We start from the raw sequence: 15535 nt of genomic DNA, 5'->3' as shown, positions 1-15535 counted from the left end.
ACTTTTTTATAAACTTGGTCAAATTCAACCCTTTACCTGATGGTGGCGCTGCAGCAGTAGATTTCAGTCCCTGCTGAAAAACAATGAGTTAGTATGATTTGTTTGTTGCCAACAAATAAACTTTAATAATTGAACTCACCTTAGATTCTGTGGTTCATTTAAATTTCTGCCAGGTCATCATCATCATCATCATCATCCTCCACTTATCCTGGGCCGGGTCGTGGGGGCAGCAGTTTCAATAAGGGACCCCACACTTCCTTTGCCACATTGACTGGCTCTGACTGAGGGATCCCTAGGTCTACCCCGAGGCCTCCTCCCAGCTGGACGTGCCTGATACACCTCCCTTGGGAGGCGCCTAAATTTCTGCCAGGTGTTAAATGAAAATGTGTTCTATGTGTAATAATAAAAAAACAATCTTCACAGGGTTTTTTTTTTAATAATTAACGTGTCCTCATGTCATCTATGTTGTGACTTCTGGCTATTTGAGTTGACAATAATCCCATTATCTGCTGAATGCAGACATTAATGTGTTCATTACAGCCACAAACACACACATTACTTTCATACAGTTTTTAATTTAAACATAAATTATAAAAAATCACACGTTGCGTCTTCACTACAAACTAAATGCAGACGACGGTCGACAGCTTCCTAGAAGCTAACAGAAGTGAGATAAATAACGATATTTAAAAAACATTCAGATCTATCATCGGTTGTGCTCCAAAGCGCGTTCTCTCTACAGCTGTGTGAGGTCAAAGGTCAAAACGGAAACATCACAAGGTGCTCGGGGATTTCATCATCAAGTACAGTAGGAAATACTTATTTAACTTAAGTCTGGATGCTCGATATCATATGGTTAAGCTATTTTTTAAGACATTAAACAACTACTTAAGTTGTTAGAATTGAGATTATCTCACACACACACCTGCTAATTTACACGACTGTGCAACAACTTCAGCGTCCTTCACTCTGAGTGACTGTGGGGACAGGACATGTCCACACATGATAAATAAACGTGAAGACAAAAGCACACCCACGTCTTTATAAAAGCCACTCAGTGGGAGGTTTGCATAATTAAAATATACTCTGTTTATCCAAAATCACCGGTCTCACACGTCATCTCTGCTTCTCCACACAAACCGCAATTAATTCACCGTTTTAAAAACACGTCAGTTTGTGCCTGTGAAGGTTTTTTAGTCGTCTTCAGGACTTCAGGATTACGGACGACTGGACTGGATCTTTACTCGAGTCCGGCCGCCGATAAACCACATCCTGAACTTCAGTCTACTTTCTTTCTGGCTCTCAATTTATTTATATTCAAATTATTTATATTCAGCGTTTACTGCGAGGTTCACTCAACGTCAGTCCTGGAAATAGGATGAATCAGTCCTGAACCTGATCACATCTGAATCCAGACCAGGCCAAAGCTACAGCTGGACTGATTAAAGAAAAATAAATAATACAAATAAAAATAAATCTCAAATAAATTAATGGTATAATACTAAGAATAATAAAGTTAAGGGCTCTCGCGTTCACCCTCACTCACTAAACACGCTAAAGTTACAGAAAGTTGCCGGATGATTTTTTTACGGCCAAGTAAGAGGGCACTTCCTGTTTCCGTGGCTAAATGGCGGCTAAATCCAAAATGGCCGACTTCCTGTTGGGTCATGTTTGTGTCCGTAAACATGTTCGGAGTCAGTCTCTCGTGTCAAGAATGAAGTTTCGAGACAATCAGTCAACGTACTGCAAAGTTACAGGTCACTTCCTGTTGCCAAACCTGGCCACGCCCTTTTGAATGTGCGAAACCTGTCGATAACAACGTAACCAACACCTTTTTTCAATGTCGGTACGTCAAACACGCTCAGAGGAGTTTGTGCATTTACGAAGCCTGCAAAAACTCCAGAATGGATGCCAAAATTCAAAATGGTCGACTTCCTGTTGGGTCAAATTTGCGTCCATAGACGTGTTCGGGGTTGGTCTCTCATGTCAGACTCTCGTCTACATCCAAGTTACAGGTCACTTCCTGTTTCGTGGAGTTAGGTAGCTTGCAAAATCACCAAAATGGCCGACTTCCTGTTGAGTCGAGGCCGTGGTCTCAAACGGACTTTTGTTGTTCGTCTTGGGCGGCGACAAGTTTCCAAGTTTCGTGCAAATTTAACTTAATGTCGGCTCGCTCCATCCGCGTTTCACCTCGGGGGGGCGACGTAGAGCCCTGGGTCAGAGTTTTTAACGTACGTTAACGCGCTCAAAAATGACCAGAATAAGCCACGGGAATAAAAAGAATAACAATCTGTAAGCGAGATTAGCATGTTAGCATGGGCTGCATTTCTCAGACGGTGTCTGGTTTGAGTCACAGTCCTGCTCAGCGGTCAGATCACATTTGTCCTGTTGGAAAATGAGTCCAACGCAGAGTCCCTCATAAGTTTGAATAAATTAAAAGGCAAAAATAAGGACAATAAACAATTGTGCCGAATCATTCCATGACAAATTCTGTCACAGATGGATAGAATAGCACAGATTATCTGGATTAAGGAAGGAAAGACAGAACAAGTGTCTCATCTTTGTTGTTAACGTCCACAGGAGACGACAAATCTCTTCTGTGAGACACTTGCGTTTTGGTGATTGGAGACATATTCTTGTGTCTCTTATGTCACCGAGTGACTGTGAGCTGGACTCTGGATTCTGGACTCTGGACTCTGAGTGTTGGTCTGATCGTAGAACTGTGTCTGAGCAGAAAACACAAACAGATGTGCCTGAAATGTGTCATGGCGCATGTCGTAAATTTGAAGATGACTGGACTTTCCTGACTGTAACAGAACAGCAGGTGCCGACGGACATTTTAATCCTCCTCAGATCAGCAAAAACAGGATTTCCATGGTGTTACCGTAACCGTGGTGACACCACGACAACGCAAGTGTTAATAATCAAATGTTATTAGGTAAACCTGATTAAATGGGTCCGTCGCACACTTCCTGCAGGTCTGTGAAAAGAATCCAATAAAAAAAATAAAATAATGCTATATAAATACTAGAAACTAAAAATACTTTCATTCCTATTGAATAATATTGATTTGATTCCTTGGCTGAGAGAAAACATGAGGGCTACAGAAACGTAAACACCTTCCTTTTCTGTATAAAAGGGAAAATAACGCAGTTGAACACAAACACGAGCTTCAACATCTTCCTATAAAACCAGAACTGAACGATAACATCCCTCACTGTTGCATTAGTTTGAGTACAGACGTTCCTAATAAACTGAATTTAGCCATCAAAACATAATTTAAAGGGTTCCCTTTTTCAGTCGTCAGCAAAAAAAATATTGGCAACTTCAATACAAAAAACCAATATCAGCTGAGTTTATATAAAAGAAGGGAACGTCTGTCCTTCTGAGTGTCCGCTTCACCACCACGTGATCTTAAACTCGTAGATGGGCCTCTTGCAGTAGTAATGGTTGATAAGGTGCTTGTCGCAGACGCCGATGCACTGCTGCTCGGCGGCAATGCCGCGCTCCGACAGGTCGCTGACGATGCAGTGCAGCAGGTCGTACACGTCGGCCACCGCCTCCCACGGCCCGAAGGACACGTCCACCTCGCAGTGGTGCTCGAACAGCTTGGCCTCGCTGTCCGAGCGCTCGAAGCGCAGAGAGTTAAAGAGCGGGCGCTCATAAGGCGTGATGGGCATCTCCTCCTTGTACACGCAGATCTTCAGCTTGGCGAAGCGCGCCTTCTTCTGCATCGCCCTCAGTTTGGCAATCTCCACGATGCGCTCCAGATTGTCTGAGACAAAAATAAACACACGTATATGAACGCCAGTAGGAAATCATTTCGTATTCAGTCCTGCCAACATCTGAACGGCGCTTTAATGACTCCGTCCGTTCGCACACGAGCGCCGCGTCAGCGAAGACCTGAACCCACCTCTGTAATAAGGCAGCAGATCGAGGAAAGCTTGTCTCACTTTCTCTCCGGTGAGCGGCTGAACGTCCTCCAGGCTGTCCAGCAGTGGGCCGATGGAGTAGTACTGAGCCTCACGGTGCACCGCTCTCGCCCGGTTCCTGTGGGGAAGCTCGCCCTCACGGAGGAAGTTAAGGATGTCACTGAGGACGGAAAACAGCGTGTGAGTGAATTAAACATGTCCACAAAAGTTTGAGTTTTTAAGCAATGAACACAGAGAAGGGGCAACAAGAACAATTTGAACACATATTTAACTCTGTTCATCTAACCTGAGTAACAAACCTTCTCAGTCCATCAGTGGCTTCTACCTCACGTGTGCTGACTCTTATTAGCTGCATCATTACCGGCACGTTATCCAATAAAATGAAGGAGTTAGTTTTCCTGTGAGCAGGAGAGCGGTGTCAACCATAGACTGTCACTTTCAACCAGACGTGTAATCTGAGGCTAGTTAGCGACTGTACGCGATATAACACTGTCAAATTTAATTTTAGTGTTAAAGAAGCAGGTGTGGGAGTTCAGCCACCGCCAGTAATTCACAGCAGCAGAAAAACTCAACAAAGGCAAGTCGGTAGTAAGGTAAGTAATCATCTACGGCAGCAGAGGTTGTGCATTTATTATAGACCTTTATGTTATAGGTGACTAATCTTCAAGAGCTGTCATCTAAAGATGAGCCTCCCATCCTTCCCGTCTTCATGTATAGCCTCGTTCTTCTGGAGGATTTTTGTGTTGCGGTGCTGTTTCAGCAGCTTTGTCGACTTGTTTTGTTGCTCTTTAATGACCTTTAATCTCCTATATTACATTACATTAGTTAAATAAATAGAAAAAGACACAGAACCCTGAAAAGATGTATTTTCATTTTGCTTTTGTTGTGTGTAGAGAGAAAAAAAGATCTGTGTCGACTTCAGCACCATGGACAGCAAACAACACAATACATCTGTGTATCCTGGCTCCGCCTCTGATCTGTACGATGACTTCTCACTAGCTTGTAGTAATCAGAATTTTAACTGAATCTACTGTTAAGGGTCTTATTATTATCATTATTATTATTATTGTTAATATTATTATGTCACTAAACAAGATACAACTGCTTATTTGTTCTCAAAACAAACTTATTCAAGTCTTTGACCATTTCCACTTATCCACTCGACATAGTCTCCCTCCTGAAGCCAACAGGGAAATAAGATATATATGATATATATGAATATTGATGATGACAGTAGCAGCTTCCACTGTGACTCAGCATTCCTCTGCTCCTGACAACACTGTGGCACTGTGTAGAAAATATCACTGTGGTAACAATAAAATCCTTGTGTGTTTATATCAACACAGTGGATTTTTGATTCTGTTACTTTGTAGCAAATGCAGAGGAAACATGTACAGCAGGAAAGCTGCTGATGCTGCTCTTTCTGTGTGTGTGTGTGTGTGTGTGTGTGTGTGTGTGTTTGTGTGTGTGCAGAATCCTCCAAGGCTTTTTTTATTGCCGTTCATCGTCTCACAACTTCCCTCTGTCATTGTGTTTAAATCTTTAATACAAACCTTGTCACGCGGACACACGCGGACACACACACAGACACACACATACATCACTGACCTCACGTCTCACATGAGTCAAACGTCTCCACATTCTGCTCATTACTACATTCATAATTAAAGTCATCTGCTTTTCCTTTTTAAAGCAACGACAGAGCTCCAGGGGAAGATGATGCAGCTCCACTTTATCTCTTTTGAAATTCAGTGCAATAGACGTTCAACAATTACAGCACTCACACTTTACAGCTCAAAGAATCAAAATCAAAGCCAACAATGTTCAACTGTAGATCAAAGTTAAAAATACTTAAAAATCCCAATCCCAAAAAAACCCAAAGATTATCTTACTCCACGTGACATCACCTCAGGCGTTCTTCTCAGTCTTCTGCATTTTAGATCTACTGTGTTGATTTGTCCGTTTAACCTATGTGTGTTTTTATCTTCTTATTTAATATGTAAAGTGATCTTTCGTGTAGTATTATTATTATTATTCAATGGAAAACGATCAGTCTGATAACAAACCAATCAAAAACACCATCACGAGCAAAGCACGTTCAATAACTGCAATGCGCGACAGGAAGTGCAGGGGGCAGTAAGTCCAGTTCTCGCATTGTACACAACTGCTTTCTGAACCATCGAAGAGTCTATATTGTGATGATCGCGTCACTACATGTTATCGTGCAGAGTTTATGCAGAAAATGATTGTGACTAATCAACAAAATAAAAAAAATTAAAAATGACCATTAGTTGCAGCAGACGTGGACGTGAATCCTAATTATCTGGCTGTAAACTCTTCACCTGCAGGCTTTTTCAAACCGTTTTACCAAAACAACAGCTTTAATAATAGATTGTTTTTTTACTGCTGCAATCAAGACTCACAGTGTGCAACACTTTGGTGACAGAGTTACAGAGAGACAGACACACAGAGAGACAGAGAAACAGAGAGAGAGACACAGAGAAACAGAGTGAGCGACAGAGAGAGCGACAGAGAGAGAGAGAGACAGAGTCTCTTACCCGAAATACATCCCGTCTCGATCAATAAAGTAACGTCCCTCGGCGTCGCGTGGGATGTAGTGGCGTCCGCTGAACATGGCGGCCAACATGGTGTCGTCGTAGCGCCGCAGCGTGGACAGACGCGTGGTGAAGTACATGCCGCCCACGTTCAGAGAGATGACCTCTGGAAACTTCACATGAAGCAAGAAAAAACAAGAAAGTCATCAGCAAATGACATTAAAGGAACAGTAACGACAACGTACGGTGGCCTGGAAGGGCAAACTGTTGTTAGAAAATGTGAAACACTTTTAGAAAATCCTAAAACAAATGTACAAAAACCACAGTCCATGCTGAAAGTGACCCGGACGTGATCAAGTAAGACTATTTAACTATTTACACATTTTAACAGTAACTGCCAAGACGAGGCTTGTGGAATGACATTAAAACGTTTATTTTATTTTATAGAATTATCTCATACAGTGAACACTGCGAGTTTGATATAAGAAGTCGTAAAAAAAACCCTGAAGGCTCTTATTTTGAAAACCAGGTTGAAAGGAAGCGGAGCCCGCGTCTCTTTTGTTGACATTGGAACAGCATCTGTGTGGAAATGCATGTTTATTATTGATCATCTTGATCTTTATTGCATTTAAAGCCATAGTTCATAGTGAATAAAGAGGATGATTGTGCTGCAGCCGTGTCAGCGACGTTCACCAGGCTGCTCAGGAGGAATCATCACTCACTCACTCATTCATTAACTCCGGTCATGTGACACAAGTGTTAACCAGTAATGACTGGGCCCATCTATATGGACACTATTGTTTTCCATCTGCTTATTGCGTCTTCTATCCCAGTTTGTTGACTAGTGTGTGAACTTAATCCACGCACAAACCTGCACACTAATGAACTCTGACCTGTGTGTGTGTGCGTGTGTGTGTGTACAGCACACACTTTAAAACAAAGCCTTAGGCTTTGCACTTTCTTCACATCCACCATTTTGCCCTCACCAGCAAACCAGTGTGAATTTCTGCATTTGAAGTGGAGGCTTAACGTGCAATAACAAATCTATCTATAGTGAATCTGACCCATGTATTTAATGCATACTTTTGTTTAACCCATAGGAGTTCCTTTAAAAAACTAAAAATGACCAATTTGTTCCTAGCGGCACAAAATGTCACCTTCCCCAAAACTGCTGTAAAAGTAAAACTACTTCAGCCTGAAATATACATATCAAATATTAAAGTGTAACCCTTTAAAAAGGTCATTATGTTTACACAACTCCACTGTTATTTTAATTTTTTTTTAAAAAATCCATAAAATACACTTCAAGGAGAATTTGATAATAATTGTCATTAGGCTCTGGGATGAGTCAATAACTGGCAGAAACACTGATGTTGATGTTTTGATTGTCAGATTTGAAAAAACAAACAAACCCACAGCTGATTTTCCATCGCGTAATAACAGTGTAAAGCGTCACCTGTGATACGCTTGGTGTCACTGCCCTGCGACTTTGCTGGCCTGCACACAGGAAGTCATTCATTTTATGTATCCACTGATGAATGCAAGGCGGGAGGGGAGGGAAATACTGGTACAGCGAGACGACTGCAACAGGTACATTCAGCCGCAGTGGCTGCTGGGAGATTAATTTAGCATATGTGCTACATTTGGTAATGACACACAAATCCTTGCAGGGGAGGGGAGGGGTGGGAGTTACGTACTGGAGCTTTAAGACTGTGTCACACAAGCATGAGAAGACAACACTTGCATCATCATCATCATCCTCATATTTCATCATTCTTTTCTACTGTGATGAAAACGTGTGTGTTTTGTTATAACTGGTGGATGGATGACGTTGTTCAGAGTCTCTGAAGCACAACATCATGGTGTGTTTGTGAGTACGTGAGCCACTTTAATGTGATTACGTGAGTCCAGTGTGAAGCGGCCTACTGTACCTCCTGCTCCTCCTGGCCGCTGAGGGCGGAGCGGAGCGCCTTGCTGCTGCCGCCGCTGCTGCTGCGGCCGCGGCCGCTGAGCTTCGGCGAGGCGGCCGCTGGCTTTCGGAACTCGTCCTCCGCAGAGTCCGAGCCAGACATGGCATCGCTCGGTTTCTCGCTGCTCCCCGTGCCCGAGAATACCACCATCACTCTGGGTAGAGGCAGCGTGCGTCTCTCCTGGATGAAGCGCCTCACCCGCGTCGTGGCGGCGGGCAGCAGCGGGCTGAAGGACGGGGAGTGGCGCTCCCTGCTGCCGCTGCCGCCGCTGCTGCTGCCGCTGACATCAGAACCGTCAATGGAGCCGACGGAGCCATTCTGCTGCATGCGCGCGACAGGACAGCTCTCCGATCACGAGATGATGGCACGAGCCACAGCTGACGGCAACAACAAACAAACAAACGGCTACTACCGCTGCCACTACCGCGCGGCAGCACAGGGTGGCGCTCGAGCGGCTGCGGGGGACACGCCCAGCTTCTTTAAAACCCCGCAGCGGAAGCGAATAAAGTCCGCGTTTCAAAAATAAAACAGGAATATAAATGTGGTTTCTTCTCAGTGTTGTTTTTCTCTCGCGCTGGGCCCGGCCGCGCTGTCGTCGGTCTCACGTGATCATGACGCCGTCTGTTCACCGTCATGACGTCACGAGGTCACCACGAGTGAGTGAAGTCCCAAAACTGGGATTTTAAGAGCAGGAGCGTTTTAAAAAGAGCAGGGCATAATCTGGGCCCCAATCTGGGCCACGGAGTTGCTGATGCTAATCCCAGTTGACAATCCCAGGTACTATGGAATTAGATGTGTGTCAGTATTATTAAACACTTTTGAAACACAAAACAGCATGGATCATGAGATTAAGGCCAGAGTTCTGAGATTAAAGCCAAAACCAGAAAAATATCCAAATTCTGAAATTAAAAGAATCAGTATTCTGAGAATTAAATTAGAATTCTGAGGGAAAAAAGTCTGAATTCTGATATTAAAACCAGAATTCTGAGAAATCAGAATAGTAAGAAAAAGTAAGAAAAAGTCACAATTCTGAGCATAAAAGTCAGAAATCAGAATTCTGTGAAACAGGAAAGGCACAAACATAGTGAGACAACTCTTTTTAATTTCTTACCGCTTTATTCTCCAGATGAAAGTCACAGAGTTAATCCCGCCTGACAGCCTGGACCCTGCTCACATCATCACCATTCATGTGACCTCTGCATGTTTGTGGACTGTGGGAGGAAGACCATAATAAAGACCATAATAATCCCCAGACATGGACCACAGATGTCCCTGAGTCGTCTCTGTCACCATCATTATCATCATACACACAGTCCTGGGGTTTATTTAATGACATCTGCTGCAGGTCAGGGGTTAAATGAACACAGGTGACAGTAATGAACAAGAGTCATGTGATCAAACTGTGTAAGTGTAACACTGACAGGAAGTATGTGTAACAAGAGAACTTCAAAATAAAACAGGAAATAGTAAAAGTGTAAAAGTTCTGTTATAATTTGAATAAAGCTGTGTCACATGTGTTTGTTAGGTTTTCTTTGTTCACACATTTCTATGACATTTACACTTTTATTTGTACTTAACTGTGAAGTAAAGTAAGACAACGTTTAAGGGGAAACATCACACACACACATCACTTTGAGGCGTGTCGCTTGTGAGTCCACTTGAAACCACATGGAGATCTGAGGAGGTCTGGTTTGTCTTCACTGAGGCGGATGTGGCGAGGTGTTGAAAGAGGAAACACAGACGCTGACTCTCTCTGCTGCTGCTGCTGCTGTTAGTGAAGAATGACGGCAGCTGGACCATGGAAGGTAACACAACAACTAACACACTAACACACACCAACAACATGAAAAACATCGAGCTTATACAACAGATGAATAATATCTCAGATGTGAATGATGTAAAAACAGATCCACGTTCTATGAACACATCACGTCGTGTTGAGTAGAAGTCAAAAAATCTTTAAAAATACTTTAGTTGAATGGTTTAAAGACACTTAATAATATGTAAATGTTTAAAATGGTTACACTTACTTCATTATTGTGTATTTTACTCATATTTACTGGTTATTGTGGCCCATAATCCTGACGCTGAGTGAACAACAGAGCATATAACAGAATATCTTGCAACATTATTACAACATAAACGTGTAAATGAATGCTTTCATGGTTCCAATGAACGTGTGATGGCATAATTCTACTGTTACATTTCCCTGCTATTGTTTTGTATATTTTTACATTTACAAAAATGTTTAAATGCCTGTGTAATGTTATTCTTTACTTTAACTCGGTGTGACTTTTTCCACTGCTAAAAATGTGCTTAAGTTTGCTTTGTTTAACTTGTTAAATTATGATCATTCAGTAATATTCTATGCACAAATATCACATTTTCTTCAGAAAGAAGAAAATCCACAAAACGGAAGCAGAAAGTTTGCTTCTCATTAAAAAAAGAGAACTCTTTAAACACTGGAGTTCATGTGAAACAAAGACATTTTAATGTAAAATAAATAAATAAATCACAATCTGAAGATCAATAGGGAAAGTTTAGACGAAGATTAGACGTTCTTTCTTGAGGACGTCTGACGTTCACTTGTATGCAAAAAGAACAATAATATAAATGAAATGTAACAGTTTTTACAGGTTACAGTTACATGTTTATGATCGACGTGACCGTTTGTCTGCTGATGAACTCGTTACAAGAGATTCTGTCCCAGCAGCGAGAAGCTGAGCGATGCCACGTCTGCCTCGGACTTAACAGAAAAGTTTAGTTTTACTGGTTGAAGTGCGACTATATATAAATAAATAAATAAATAAATAACAAGAACATTTTCAGTTTGAATTTCTAAAAATATTTATGTTTTCTCATTTTTATGACAGGTGGTCTAATATACTTGTTAAGCACTGTATCCTATATATATATATATATATATATATATATATATATATATATATATATATATATATATATAATATAAACAATATTAAAATCAATCAAAAATCAGCATCTGCAGTTTAGACAGCTTTAAATTTGACATCATCATCTATGGTTTCTGTTTACTGTGAACTGATCTGAACTGATCTGAACTGAACTGAACTGATCTGATCTGAACTGAACTGAACTGATCTGATCTGATCTGATCTAAACTGAACTGAACTGAACTGAACTGAACTGAACTGAACTGATTTGATCTGATCTGAACTGAACTGAACTGATCTGAACTGAACTGAACTGAACTGAACTGAACTGAACTGAACTGATCTGGTCTGGTCTGATCTGAACTGATCTGAACTGATCTGAACTGATCTGAACTGATCTGAATCTGATCTGATCTGATCTGATCTGAACTGAACTGAACTGATCTGATCTGATCTGATCTGGTCTGATCTGATCTGATCTGAACTGATCTGAACTGATCTGAACTGAACTGAACTGAACTGGAACTGAACTGAACTGATCTGAACTGAACTGAACTGAACTGAACGGAACTGAACTGAACTGAACTGATCTGATCTGAGATCTGAACTGAACTGATCTGAACTGATCTGAACTGATCTGAACTGAACTGAACTGGAACTGAACTGAACTGAACTGAACTGAAACTGAACTGAACTGATCTGAACTGAACTGAACTGAACTGAACTGAACTGATCTGATCTGATCTGATCTGATCTGATCTGATCTGAACTGATCTGAACTTGTGCTTGCTGTGCTGCTGTTTGAGAGTTAGGTGTTACAGTTCTGTGTGTGTGTGTCTGCACAACCACACAGTGTGTTTGTCATTTCACTTCGGCCAACCACATCCTGTGATTCACTCGTTCACCTTCACAGAAACACAACAGAGACTTCAAGACAAAGACAATGTCTCCATCACTCAGCCACTAATAAACATGTCTGTGTCTGTCAGACCTGATAGTTATAGTTGTTCTTGTGTGTTTGTCAGACGTGTTGTGGACCTCAGGTGTGTGGTGGACTCTGGTCCTGACTCTGGTCCTGACGCTGGTGTCCCTGAGTCTGGTGTCTCTGCTCTGTCTGAGCTGTAAAAGGAAGTCCAGTAAGTGCAGATGAGAGATAAAACCCCACACTTTCATGTCGCTCTTTTGTTTCTTATCACAAAGACAAGAAAACAACAGACAGTTGCTCTTCACTGTCTCAGCTCCCACGTTAAGCTTATACTGTATGTGTGTATGTTTGCTGCTTACGTTGATGGTTTACAGCGTCACTTTAAATATAATTATTTTAATAAGGCTCTGTTTTTTACAAGATTTAAAAAAGAAATTCAGGGTCTGTATTTTCAAGATTTATACAATAAAACATTCAATTCATCCTTATACACAAACAATAAAACATTCCATTTGTCCACTCACAGACAATAAGACGGGATTAATGTACACGTTTCACAATCTGCACCTCATTTATGTGTAAATAAAAAACGTGTGACGCGGTTTCTGCAGTTTAACGTTTGTGTTCTCTGCAGAAATCATTCACGAGGAGCATCAGACACAAGACCTGCACACGTTGTGAGTATTTAAAATATCATCCAAACAGGTTTCTGTGTGTAATCCACTGTAATCGTTTCATTCTGTCTCGACAGCCAACGCGGTGGAAGTGTTTTTGCTGTGGTTCAGTCAAAACCAGGTAAAGTAAATCACAGAGATCCTCTCTCTCTCCCCCACACGTAATCAGATTAACCAGCATATTAATCTATCTTTTGACACCTTTGTCCCCAGTCACCAGAGCCAATCAGATTATGTCGTCCACGTTGTAAGTATACACCACAGCAGCTGACATCATCATCTCTGCAGATAAGCAGATATTAAGACGTGTTTTTTGGTTTTCAGTGAAACTCTAGAGGAATATTCACCAGGTGAGTTTATCTTCCACGTTTGTTCGGCAGTGAATTCCTCTTCATTTATTCTCTACCATGTTTTACAGATGCAGACTATGAACAACCAGACTATGAAAATGTCAATCCAGGTAGAAATTATGCTACAACACCAAATACAAAATACATATATATCGTTGTAAAACTGCATTATTGTCCTTGATGTAGCTCCTCCCACAGCGAGTCCGGATCATACATATGTGTGAGTATTAATTCATCCTCTCATCCACTTTCTCAGGGGAACAAAAATGCATAAATAGAGAAAATACAATGTGTTTCATAGATAAAGAAAAGAGTTAAAATAGTTACATTTGTAACATTTTTACCACTTTTTTGTGACTGATATCAATATTTGTCTGATACACTCATTTTAGATCATTTATGAACGTATGAAGCTGTTTGTGCCATGAGTCATTTCAAAGATATAATTCTCTTTAAACTGTGTCACAAATATTGTTCTCCCCAAAAAAGAAGAAATAAACAGCACAAACATGACTGAGTTTTTTCTAGTATATACAGTATATATATATACACATACATATATATACTAGATAAAAGAACAGTATAATTTAAATCATTTAAACTCCATAACTTTGTTTTATTGCATAGAAGTATTTCTTTAAATCAATAGTAGCCCACCTGCAGTACTGTCACGGCCCACTGAGGGCCCACGGCCCACAATTTGGGAATCGCTGCACTGAATTATAAGGCTCAATAACACTGTGTGTGTGTGTGTGTGTGTGTGTTTCACAGAGCTCCACTACCTAACGTGGTTTATGCAAATGAAACTATAACTGGTGAGATTTATCTACTTATGTGTCACTACTTCTTTAAACTTGGATAAACATTTACCTGCATTTGTTTGTTTAGATGCCAATCAAACAGTGGGCGTTTATGAAAACTTTATCAAATCATTGTCAATAAAAGACGGTATGTTTCCAAATATCAGCAGATATCAGCAGAGATGTTCATGGATCCAGTTGTAAAACAATTTAAACGTCTGTTTCACTTCACAGATGAAGACGACTACGTGAACTTTGCGTTCCAGGACGGTGAGTGTGGTTTAGTTCATAAAAGTTAAATTAATCAACAAAATTCTACACAAAGAGACTTTCTGAGCTGGAGTGAACGGAAACATCACCACCACCGATCAGATGTGAACTTTTCTTTACCTTTGAGCAAACATCCAGCTGTTTTTTTTAACCACTGTATGGATACATTGTAATGTAGACAGAGCACGTCAGTGTCACAAGACTGAAATACTAACTTTGATTTTTTACTCTGTTGTGTTTTCTCAGAGGAGCCTGATTATGTCAACAGTGGAGTCTGAACCAAAAGTGTTCCAGATCACAACATGAAAGAAGAATAAATACTTGTCAATACTCATTGTTATTTTTGTCTGTGTGTGTATGAAAACCAAGGCTGCCACCTAGTGGTAAAAATGAAAGTTACAGTGGACAGTCAGCCACAGCCTTGCTTTAATCTTAATATACAAGACAATATTATTTTTAATATTTTAAATTTAATCACCTCTGTGGGATCCACATTGTTTTGATCTGAGAGGACGGCTTCAAGATGCCTTCAAGAAACCTCGTAAATGTTATCACTTGGACAAACACACAAAGTCCACTCACTACATGCTTGCTGTTGCCACCTTGTGGTAATAGTTGCACCACACCTTTGAGTGGAACGTTTTTGGTTTTCTGAAAGTAGACATTGACACACACTTGTTTTAAACCTGGTACTTTTTCAGTACAATTTTAAACATGGAATCTTTTTGAGCCGTCGAGCGCAGAAGTGAAAACCTACAAAGCAAATGTTCCATTTCTTCAACATAAAACAGTGACTGTGTTACTTCACTGGTATCCTGCAGTTAATACTACATCATTTTTGGGGGTAAAGCAAAACACGTATGTGGAAACCTTTCATTAGAATATGAGCTAAAATCATTGCCAAAATGCTGCACAACGCCTGTAAAAATCTCCTGGAGATTATAAAAACATACTTTTTCATTCCTGAGAACAGGTTTTTGTGGTATAATCCATACATGACTCAAAGTCTGGTTAAATTTTAGAGACACAACACTTTACTTAGGTGATGATGTTCAATCACCTAACAATTATGAAAAAGTTATGAAAAAATAATGTATTTTTCTTCAAAAATATGTCACAGGAGCACTACAGTGTATTACAGTGATGA

General features: G+C 40.7%; 2 protein-coding genes across 2 annotated transcripts; one reads left to right on the top strand and one right to left on the bottom strand.

Annotated features, from left to right (window-relative positions):
• Positions 1-555: 555 nt before the first annotated feature.
• Positions 556-9201, bottom strand: kctd7 (potassium channel tetramerization domain containing 7). The gene is made up of 4 exons (XM_044042878.1): positions 8419-9201; positions 6491-6660; positions 3914-4092; positions 556-3775 (listed from the first exon to the last, which is right to left on the bottom strand). The coding sequence occupies exons 1-4, from the start codon at positions 8782-8784 to the stop codon at positions 3399-3401; spliced, it is 1092 nt and encodes a 363-aa protein (XP_043898813.1). The 5' UTR covers positions 8785-9201; the 3' UTR covers positions 556-3398.
• A 953-nt stretch (positions 9202-10154) lies between these two features.
• si:dkey-183i3.6 (LAT2 domain-containing protein) lies at positions 10155-14722 on the top strand. Its single transcript, XM_044042879.1, has 12 exons — positions 10155-10262; positions 12395-12505; positions 12929-12971; positions 13046-13089; positions 13182-13215; positions 13293-13318; positions 13387-13428; positions 13505-13538; positions 14090-14133; positions 14207-14266; positions 14353-14388; positions 14635-14722. Exons 1-12 carry the CDS (start codon positions 10256-10258, stop codon positions 14664-14666), a joined length of 513 nt encoding a protein of 170 aa, XP_043898814.1. The 5' UTR covers positions 10155-10255; the 3' UTR covers positions 14667-14722.
• The last annotated feature ends 813 nt before the right edge of the window (positions 14723-15535 follow it).

Source organism: Solea senegalensis, linkage group LG13 (genome assembly GCF_019176455.1).
Source record: "Solea senegalensis isolate Sse05_10M linkage group LG13, IFAPA_SoseM_1, whole genome shotgun sequence".
In the NCBI taxonomy this organism is placed as follows: domain Eukaryota; kingdom Metazoa; phylum Chordata; class Actinopteri; order Pleuronectiformes; family Soleidae; genus Solea; species Solea senegalensis.
Note: the sequence above shows the minus strand (reverse complement) of the source record. Positions and strands in the feature narration are given on the sequence as shown.

What these genes read in the sequence shown, in the direction of transcription:
- kctd7 (XM_044042878.1), bottom strand. Translation starts at nt 8,784, where the DNA reads ATGCAGCAGAATGGCTCCGTCGGCTCCATTGACGGTTCTGATGTCAGC. An exon ending in CGAGACGGGATGTATTTCGG is followed by an intron (nt 4,093 to 6,490) that starts GTAAGAGACTCT and finishes TTCCGTCCTCAG; the next exon opens with TGACATCCTTAACTTCCTCC. An exon ending in TCTGCTGCCTTATTACAGAG is followed by an intron (nt 3,776 to 3,913) that starts GTGGGTTCAGGT and finishes TTTTTGTCTCAG; the next exon opens with ACAATCTGGAGCGCATCGTG.
- si:dkey-183i3.6 (XM_044042879.1), top strand. An exon ending in ACACAAGACCTGCACACGTT is followed by an intron (nt 12,972 to 13,045) that starts GTGAGTATTTAA and finishes CTGTCTCGACAG; the next exon opens with CCAACGCGGTGGAAGTGTTT. An exon ending in GAACTTTGCGTTCCAGGACG is followed by an intron (nt 14,389 to 14,634) that starts GTGAGTGTGGTT and finishes GTGTTTTCTCAG; the next exon opens with AGGAGCCTGATTATGTCAAC.